The following is a 10,125-nucleotide window of genomic DNA, read 5'->3' on the forward strand; positions in this document are numbered from 1 at the left end:
GTTGCCAAAGTCACAGGTCACCCAAAATAGCAGTGAGGAAGCTGGTGAAGGCTCTGGAGCACAAGTCCTGTGAGGAGCAGCTGAGGATGGAGAGCCTGGAGAAGAGGAGGCTCAGGGGGCACCTTACTGCTCTCCACAAGTACCTGAAAGGAGGATGTAGCCAGGTGAGGGTCAATCCCCTCTTCCAGGTAACAAGCAGTGTGGATGAGATAAAATGGCCTCAAGCTGGGTCAAGGCAGGTTTGGATTGGAAATTAGGAGAAATGTCTTTACTGAAAGGGTTGTCTAGCACTGAACAGGCTGCCCAGGGAAGTGGTGGAATCACCATCCCTGGAAGTGTTTTTAAAAATGTGTAGGTGTGGCAGTTAGAGACACAGTTTGGTGGTGGATTGGCAGTGCTGGGTTAATGGCTGGACTTTTCAAGTCATTTCAAACCCAAATGATTCTATAAATCTGTGATAATCACAGGGCCTGCCTCCAATCTTACTACCTGCCAGGTTAGAAATGCACATTAACATTAAAAATCGAAAAACACAGCAAAAAAAGTCTTCAAATCCAAATGCACATGGAGGGAAACAAGTAATGCTCACTAACCTCCACATTACCACACAGACATAGAGCAAAAGGGGAAAACACTGCCTAGGGACAGTGGGATACAGGAAGTGGTAGGGAAAACCAGAAAGGAATTATTCCCTATGGACAGTGACTGGAATCAAGCCGGGAGAGGCTCTGTTCCATGCTCTGAAAAGAAGGGAGCAACACCTCCCACTGCCACCCTTCCCTCAGAGCCTGTGCAGGGCTGTGGGGCTGGGGCTGTGTGGGGGGAAAGGGACAAGAGGTTAAAAAGAATCCTCATGGCTGGAAGAGACCTGTAAGACCAATGAGTCCAACCATCAACCCATTAACCACTCTGGGTCCACCACAAAACCATGTCCCCAAGTGCCACATCTACAGCTTCTCTGCAGCACAGACACAGCCCCTCTGGTCATCCCATCCTGAGCTGTGAGTGGAGCAGCTCAGGGTTGCCTTAGCTGGGAAAGGAATAACCACACCCTGAAATGTCCAGATCTGGGGTCCCAAGTGCAGAAGGGACATGGAGCTGGAGGAGTGAGTCCAGAGGATGCCACAGATGATCAGAAGGTTGGAGCATCTCTGCTATGCAGACAGGCTAAGAGCTGGAACTGTTCAGCCTAGAGAAGGGAGACCTTAGAGCAGCTTCAAGTGCCATAAGGGACAGCAGGAGAGGGAATAGAGTGATAGGACAGGAAGGAAAGGCTTTAAACTGAAAAAGAGTAGATTTAGTTTAGATATTAGGAAGAAATTCTTTACTGAGAGGGTGGTGGGGCCCTGGCACAGGTTGCTCAGAAAAGCTGTGGATGCCCCATCCCTGGAAGTGTTCAAGGACAGGTTGGATGGGGCTCTGAGCAACCTGGGATAGTGGAAGGTGTCCCCAGCCACAGCAGGGCAGGTTGAACAAGGTGATCTTTAAGGCCCCTTCCAAACTAAACCTTGCTGTGAGTGTGAATCAAAGCAGCCCTGTGAGCAGTGGCTCCTGTTTGTCACAGCTAAGGGGTCTCACTTCATCCCCTGCTGCCTCCACTCTGGTACCAAGTCACGTCCCCCTGCTGTACCTGTGGGGATGTTGGGATCACAGCAGAGCAGCTCCAGCCCCACAGGGGCTGCCAGCATCATCCCTGCTCTGTGCATCACAGGCTTCCCTGCCTACAACAAGCCAATCCTGCAGAACAGTCCTGTGGGGTTTATTGCTGCAGTTTATTGCTGCAGCCACATCTTTTTGTCAATTCAGCCTGAAATTTGTGATTCCTGCCATTTGCTTTGAATCCATTCCCTGTACACTGCAGGCAGTCCACTGAGGGTGAAATGAGGTTGACAGGAGAGAAACAGACTTGGTGATTTATGGATCCAAAGTTAACTTCTGCGCCTGGAACAGATGTTAAGCTCTTTCCCATGGAATCCTGAGGAGAAAGCAACAGAAACTGTAGGTTTCTCATCTGCTATTGATGATGCTTCTTCTCCTGAGAAATATTACTGAAGTCTTTTAAAATGTCTTATTGTAACGGAACACTGTTCTTGTCAAAACAGCTAGAGATTATCAATGGAACATCATTATTCTACAGGGTACTATTTAACATCTCCTAAAATAAAGCACAAGTCTGGGGAGCAGTGGAGGAACAGGTAGATAAGCCCATTCCCTGTATAAAAAGAATACATTCTTGTTTATATTCAGTGCTCTGGAAGGCAAAATTAGCCTTTGGGATTGTTTTTAATTATATGAAATTAAAATGTGTTTGGGCATGCCAAAGTTTTATAGTTCATAATGAGTTTATTGAATATAATAATTATGAGCTCAGTAATTAAAACTTTAAAATTACTGTTATCTTATTTAATATAAATGATAAACCAAAGATTTCATTTGACTTTTTATAAGTTAAAACTAGGATGTGTCAGAAACATCAATCTTAAATTTCATATTACAGTAATTGCATGTTAGGCTTCAACGACTGGAGTTGTATGTGTATAAAAGCGTTTAACAATTCAAAAATATTGCCTAAGTGCAGAGTTTAATTTAATTTACTATAACATGTATGGTTTTAAATAATTTATAACAATAATTATTCAAGATTGGTTGGGGATTTTTTGCTTTTTAGGGCTGCTCCTCCAAACAAGAGACGAGAGCAGTTTCTGCAGTTGCTCTACAGGATCATATAATACACAGTCATCAGCTGCAGGATCTTTTAACATATTCTTCTGGGTCAAGGACAAGGAATACCAAGAACTTTTACAAATCCCATGAATAAAATAAATAGTCAGAATAATAGTAGATACTGAACGAAGAAAAAAGAGCACAAAAGCAAGGAAGATGCAGAAAACAAGGATCTTCTTGAACCCAGCGCTCCACAGCTGACTTAGGTAAACCATTCTGATTTGTAATTTTTGTTTTTATTTAAAATAAACTAAGATGTGGGAGCTAAACTTTCTGTTCAGAAGATGATTTAATGCAAACAGCATGGTATCTTGTTTTAAAATTTATCAAAATTCAGCAGTTTAAGTCATTAGGTAAAAAATGGGATTGCCATCAGTGGCTTAAATGTGTCTTTTCATATCTGAAATGCATTTAAAACATTATTCTTGTGACAACGAATGTAAAAAGGTGAAATTAGTGCATCTTGATGAAGACATATTCTTTATTAGAAGTAAGAAGTAATTTTAATATCTATTGAATGTCATAACTTTCTTTACATTTTATTTTAAGAAAACATCCATGATTTTCTTACTGTATTTAGTTGGGGAAAGGTTGTAGCATTAAGCTTTTTTTAAGTCTATTTGAAATGGTCTGGTTTATTCCTTATTCTGTAAAGAGACATTTAATAATGCTGCATGAAATGTATTCTTTGTTAATATATACCCAGCTTTGCTCAAAGTTAAAAAGGTTTGTTTTTACAATGGTCCTGGGGCTAAACCAGGGAAGAATTAACACCTGTAGCTAAATACCTTTTTCAAATTTAGAAGCAAACATGCAGCAAGATAAAAGTCACAGATGTGAGGGCTTGGAATGATGCCTGGTGAGAAAACTTTTAAATAGTGTTATAATAATACAGTTGTGGAGCAGCGACAGATGATATTGCTTAGAAAAACAAAGCCATGGAGCATCTCAACAGACCAGGAGATCAAATGTGCTTCTTGCCTCTCTGTATTTCCCTTTCCTAAAGATTTCAACACTATTTTTGCATGAACATCTTCTTGTGTCTGTGTTTTCTGTTGCCTTGATTAGGCACTACTTAAAGAACCTTCTGGCTCCAAAATTTGCAGTTTTGAGTATAACAAACTTTCATCATCATTAATATCTGTTTTATCCATTCTTTTTCATGTAAATGCCTTTTGGCCTCCCTGAAGATCAGGCTGGCTTTGTCACAGGAACTGTCACAGTAGTCCCAGCTCCAGAGGGAACCCATTAAACCAGGGATGCTCCATCCAAGCACATCTGCCTTTGGAATCAGCTGAAGATTCAGAGGGAAACTTCACATAGTGCACAACAAGGGAGTGTAACCAGTGACAGGACAAAGGTAATAAGATGAGGTAATTAGCACTACATTGACATGGTTATAGTTCTAAAGATGGCAGGGTTTTTTCTTTGGTTCATTCTAAAGAGAGGATAGCAGGGTGAAAAACAGAAAAGAGGTATTGGGGTTAAAATGAACATCAATAATGAGTGATTATGGAAGCTAAAGGCTGAGGTGAAAAAATGCAGCCCAGGTGTGAGCATGTTTTCTGCTGTTATTAGAAAGACTAAGTATTTTCTCTTTAAATCACAGCACTGACTGAATTTTCCCACACAAATATTTGTGAAAGGGATTCAAAAGACTGTGCTGAAATACTTTCTGAAATTTCAGTTGTTCCTGGGTTTTACTTTGTAGTATTTTCACCAATATTCTCATATTATTGCAAAATGCATCTGTCAAATTTTCTCTTCCTTAATAAGGATTGTGTGGTTTAAACATTAAAACTGCAAAACAACTTTGAAAATGTAATTTAATGGAACATTTTCTTCTTGAGTTTATGCGTAATCAAAGTTTCACAGGCCTGTGTCATTCATTTCTTTTCAATAGGAGTTTGATTCCTAAAATCCAGCAGTAATAGTTTAAAGGTTATTGCATGTAAACACTTAGATAAGGTTTATTTTAGGATAAATAACTTGGTTGTAAATGGATGTGTCAGTAAATGGGCTGGGATTTTAAACTTGATGCATAAGGATGAAAATTCTTGGATGTCCTGAGCTGTGATAAATGTAGGTTTTCATTGCTTGTATTTTTTCAAAGTGCTGCTTTGAGAATATCTCCACAGAGCCTTTTGCTTTGACCACACATCCCTCCTTGTGTATCCTGCCACCAGTTTTCCCTTAGAAACTCTGCTGTATAAAAGCTTTCCTTCAAAACACCTGTACCACCTGTCTCTCACAAGTATCCCATCTGGTTTGTATTATTTAGAAGTTCAGCTTTGCTGCCAATCTCTTCTTGTTGGCAGTTTAAATAATCCATTTGTGAAGGCTTTAAATAAGAATTTTCTCTTACCCTGGGGATATACAGAAGGCTTTCCATAAAGCCATCTCATTTTCTTCCTTAAAACAGTCTCTGACCACAGTGCTTGGAAAGAAGTCAAGATCAGGCATTTTTTAGGTTGTGATAGTGTCTTTCATGCTGTCACTGCTTTGCTTTCTTGTTCACTCCCCCTGTACCCAGATTTTCTGATCACAGAGGCCATCACTCAATAGACTGGGCTATCCAAATGGGACAACAAAAGTAACAAGGTGGGGTCTAGGTGAACCAAACCACATGCAGGGAAATCACTCCCCACATTGTTCCAAAAACTGACCCAGTTGAAACCTCAAAGCTGTTGCTCTAAAACATGGATTCAAATTGATTTATGTTTGAAGGATGTCATGACCTCACAAGGAAGTGGGTTAGGCAGATAGTTCAACTAAAGGGAAGACAGTATTCCTGATAGATCCTTTAGTACCTCTCAAAAGTTCTTTAAAAAGATCAAAGGCAGTTTGTGCAAATTTTAGATGATTAACGATATACATCTGTAGATGGATGAGCTCAGAAGGAGAATTTTAGCCTCAAAAATTAACAAATCCTGCCCTAGAATAATGAGATACTTGAGCAAGGGGATCACCAAAACCCCGTGACTTGCTAGGAGTCCTTTTTTCTTCATGAGAAATGGGTTTAGATGCATAAGCTGCCTGATGGGGGTTTTGAAAGCTTACACAGAACAAATATGTGCTGCATAGTACTGTCAGATTTATGCAGAGATTCTGGTATGAATGAAAGAGTTTACCCTTTCCTTCCCATCTAGGACTGAGTTCTCATCTAGGTGTCATCAGCTTGCATTGTAATTATTGTAATTATCATAATTATTGTAGTTATTGTATGTCACTCTTCCTTTCTTGTTTTGTCAAACACCATTAAGGCCTCACCATGGACTCAAGTTACTTATCTCCATGGATCCTGGTCAGTCAACACCAGCAGCTTCATCTGGCCTTCAAAGATGATAAGTATCTATGTTCTGCTAGCACATGGTTTTTACTGCTGAGGTACTGGACTTTATCTGGCACTTGTGGGGGCAGGCAGGAACACTGTAAGTATTTTCACTGATTCCTTCTTTAAGAAAGCAGAGAGATTTCACATGTACATGCAGCAAGGCACCTCACATTCATTGCTGGAGATGGACAAGCTCAGCTGTAACACTGACAGTATCACTGGCCTCTTGTGACCATCTCTTTGTCTCTTCATGCTCTTTATTCCTCTTTCTTATGAATGGCCTCATTAAACTTCACAATTTTGCAGCAGCAGCTACAGTTCTTTATTATACTACTTGATTATTTTTTAAGAGTGCATAAATGGAATGCTGAGGAAAACTTCACCATTATGAAATTTTATTTAAACTGATTATGTGAAATTATGTGTTGTTATATTCTTTAGTTAATCCCATTTTAAAGGCTCTGAAAAGTATCAATTTCAAATTACTCAGCAAATAAAAATATGCATTTTAAAAATCCTGTATAAATCCTGTATGTCAAAGAGGTTCTGATAATTACTGAATAGCTAATCCATTAATGGTTTAGGTTGGAAGGGACCTTAAAAATCATCCGGTTCCAACTACCTGAAGTGGGCAAGGACACCTTCCACTACCCCACATTGCCCAGAAACACATCCAGTCTGTTCTTGAACACTTCCAGGGATAGGGCAGCCACAGCTTCTCTGGGCAACCTGTGCCAGGGCCTCACCACCCTCCCAGGGAAGAATTTCTTCCCAATATCTAATCCAAACCTACCCTCTTAGAGTCTGAAGCCATTTCCCCCTTGTCCTATCTCTCCCTGCCCTTGTCAGAAGCCCCTCTCCAGCTCTCTTGTAGCCCCTTTAGCTACTTAAAAGTAAGAAATACCTTGCCTGATGTGCTTTGTCTGATGATAGATTTATATGAAGTATCTGTATAAACTATTTCTAAGCAAATGCATTATTAATGAATTTCATATGAAGAAAATCTATTGTCTGTAAAGGCCAATGGGGTTTATTCAGTGATTTGTTGTTATTGTTGCTCAGAAATCAGGAGTAGTTGAGCACCCTTCTTTGTCATTTCCTGCTGAAGAATGGGTAAAAAAAGAGAGATCCACACAACATGGAAAATCCATATAGTGCTGTCCAATACTCAGGAAGGAATTTGCAATTCAACCCAGGGTACAAAATATAACTGAATAATTGCGTGGACTCACCATTGGATTTACTTATTTTATTTTCCTGAGGTGCTGCTGAAAGTCATCAGCTGGAGGAAGAAATGAAGGAAAGATTCTACTTTTAGACACCATTTAGCTTTTAATAAGTGGAGCAGCTCAGTGGCCAACTCTGATACTATTTTGAACATGACATTGTAGAGGAAGATTGGTAATATTTGTGCACTTCTGACATTATGACAGTAGAGCAGCCTTTTTATCTGTTCTTGCAAAGCAGGTGTAGGCTATTTTCTGCTTCAAATAAACTCCTGTTAGATATGATTCTGGCCCTCATTCATCATGTAAACATTTGCTGTTTGTACAATTCAAGATATTTTTAGTCTTCTTAAAAGCTTTGTTAATTTCAGATGAGAGCAACAGCTATTTCTATTTGGAAAACAAAGTAGGTGTACACCAATGGCAGGCAGTCACTTCCTCAGGTTATTTGATGAAATGCCTGCATTTCACCTTGATGGCCTGCTCAATGTCCATGTGTAGCATGGGCATAAATACATCCTGCTTTATTACATTCTCTAATCTATCATCTTGAAAATATTAAGCAAAAGAGACAAGTGACTGATGGAACAGAGAGCTGCTTCGGAGAGGTGACAAGGGTAATTAGAAGAATTATCCCAATTGCTTAAAAGTTTCTTTCCATGGTGCATTTTAGGGTAGTTTTTCTGCCTGTTCCCCTTTTAAATTTTTTTAGAAAACTTTTCACAGCCAGGTCTGTGTTGTGAATCAAATCTTTGAATAACCTTATTAGATACACGTCTGTTGCTTCTTTTAACATCAACATTAGCTGGAGGTGAGCAACTGTCCACAGACAGGTGGGAGAGGTCTGGAAAAATCTGCCAATTTCTGGCTACCCTGAAAGTCTGAAACTTCACAAGAGGGAGCAAAAACCAGCATAACCTCATTAAAAAGGTTACTTTATATTTGGCACAAAAAGGCAAATGCCTCTGGAATTCTTTTTGTCCTCAGTGTTTCCTTAGCTTTCCTCCCTCAAGGGAAAAAGGCAGTGTATCTGAAAGCTTGCCCTCCAGCTGGCTGCTGGCCATTAATCCTCTTGTGTTTGCCAGCTCAAGGGTGCTCACTGCTTGTCCTGGGCTTCACTCCTTCCCCAGTTTCCCCTTCCTCTAAGAGCCAACTGCTTTTTTTTGTCCAACTCTGTATCTTTTGTCAGGACAGAGATCATCAGCATTTGGTGGGAATCTAGGTCAGATAAAGGTGAAGTTTTCTTGTAGCCTGTCAACTTAACTTTCTCTTTTTGTTTTATTGTATGTGAGAAACGCTGCATTTGATGTGCATCATCTCTTGAAATGTAATGTCTGTGTTGGGAAAGGGAAGAAAAATTAATCAGATTTCATTTTAAATGTTTGGTTTACAATTTTTTCCTCCAGCCAGTAGCAGTTGCCATTTCTTGCTTTCTGCCACCCCATGTGTTGTTAACACAAAATTCACAATTTCACAAACTAATTTTATTTTCACTCAAAAGATTGCAGTAATCACAGAAGGAAACTGATGACCTTTCAGAATTTTTCTTGTCAGCATTTTTTTCCTTTTCAGCTGTTAGAATGCTTTAAAGTCAGGTTTGGTTCTGGGGTTATTTTCTTTCCTTTGAAAAAACAGGTGCTGCATTCATGTTCCCATGTAGTCCATTAAGGGAGTACATTTTTATATAACTATTCAGGCACATAATACATGAGTCTTTTAATTAATCTACCTAAGTGAATATCTTAATGAATTAAATGTAATCATCTTGAAAAGCAATTTTGATTCCAGATTTTTATGGTAAGAAATATAATTTGAAGCTATTTTATGATGAAGCACTTTATTCTTTTTTACAACCTTTTTTAAAAGCATATGGAAAAACATAGTTTGCAACTGAGCTATACAGGAGTATACTAACCTGGAATAATTTAATCCATGAAATTTCATGTGAATATGTGAAGACTTACAAAATTCTCTTAACAATTTAATTTTAAAAATATGCACGTTGCAGAGTGTTCATGGATTGATTAATTAACTGTTTTTTACATTCTGTTAACCTAGCCTGTTTCATCTGTACCAACAAGATTAAATATATTGTATGTAATTGTAATTATAATTATTTTTTTCAGTCATGCCTGAAAACCTTTGAAAAATTTACACGTAAAAAGTTGTCCTATATGTAGAAAAGAGCAGTATCAGACCAGAGTAATACATGATGGGGCATGCTTAGTTAAATTGAATTAATTAGGTAAGCCTTACTTCTGCTACAGGTGTGTCACCAGGCAGTATTTATTTCTTAATAATGTTCCAAATGCATTACACTTTTAGCAAGAAACTACACAGATTGCATGCACTAGAAAAGTTTAAGTTAAAAAAAAAAATGTATTAAGTCATTGTTTCATATAAATAACTCAATTATAAAAATTTGAATTTCCTCTTCTTGAGCAAAATTGTGTCTTAGAGAATTCAAGCTTCCTGGAGGGGATATATTGTTAGAAAAGAGTCTAAAGACTTAAGGGAAGCAGTGCCTTCTAAGGATAGAAAATTAAGAAAGCAACTATTTGATAAAACATTTTGCTGTATTTGCTTCCTTGGTCTTTCTCCTTGGGGCGATTCAGCTTCCTTAAACCAGAACTCCTGATTATCAGCTCCCTCCCTTTTCACTTATCCCTTCTCATTCACACTAAACAGGCAGCACTGGAGCCTCTCAGTTGTTTTGTCAGTCAGTTTATTCCATCCTCTTTAGAACCAACGCAAAATCCTTCCCTGTAGTAGAGAAAAAGAATATGACTGAAAAAACGGTGATATTACACTCAAAAGTGCTCAAACTCTTAAGTTTGGAAT

The 10,125-nt window shown here is 38.8% G+C and overlaps 1 protein-coding gene across 1 annotated transcript; it reads left to right on the plus strand.

Annotated features, from left to right (window-relative positions):
* The first annotated feature begins 2,115 nt into the window (after positions 1-2,115).
* Positions 2,116-9,922, plus strand: RNF32 (ring finger protein 32). Its single transcript, XM_053956171.1, is given in 10 exon segments — positions 2,116-2,125; positions 2,128-2,138; positions 2,669-2,815; positions 2,818-2,863; positions 2,866-2,927; positions 7,109-7,255; positions 8,920-8,948; positions 9,407-9,448; positions 9,450-9,513; positions 9,743-9,922. Coding segments are annotated over 10 exon segments (738 nt in total).
* Positions 9,923-10,125: the final 203 nt, after the last annotated feature.

Source organism: Vidua chalybeata, chromosome 1 (assembly GCF_026979565.1).
Source record: "Vidua chalybeata isolate OUT-0048 chromosome 1, bVidCha1 merged haplotype, whole genome shotgun sequence".
NCBI classification, from domain to species: Eukaryota; Metazoa; Chordata; class Aves; order Passeriformes; family Viduidae; genus Vidua; species Vidua chalybeata.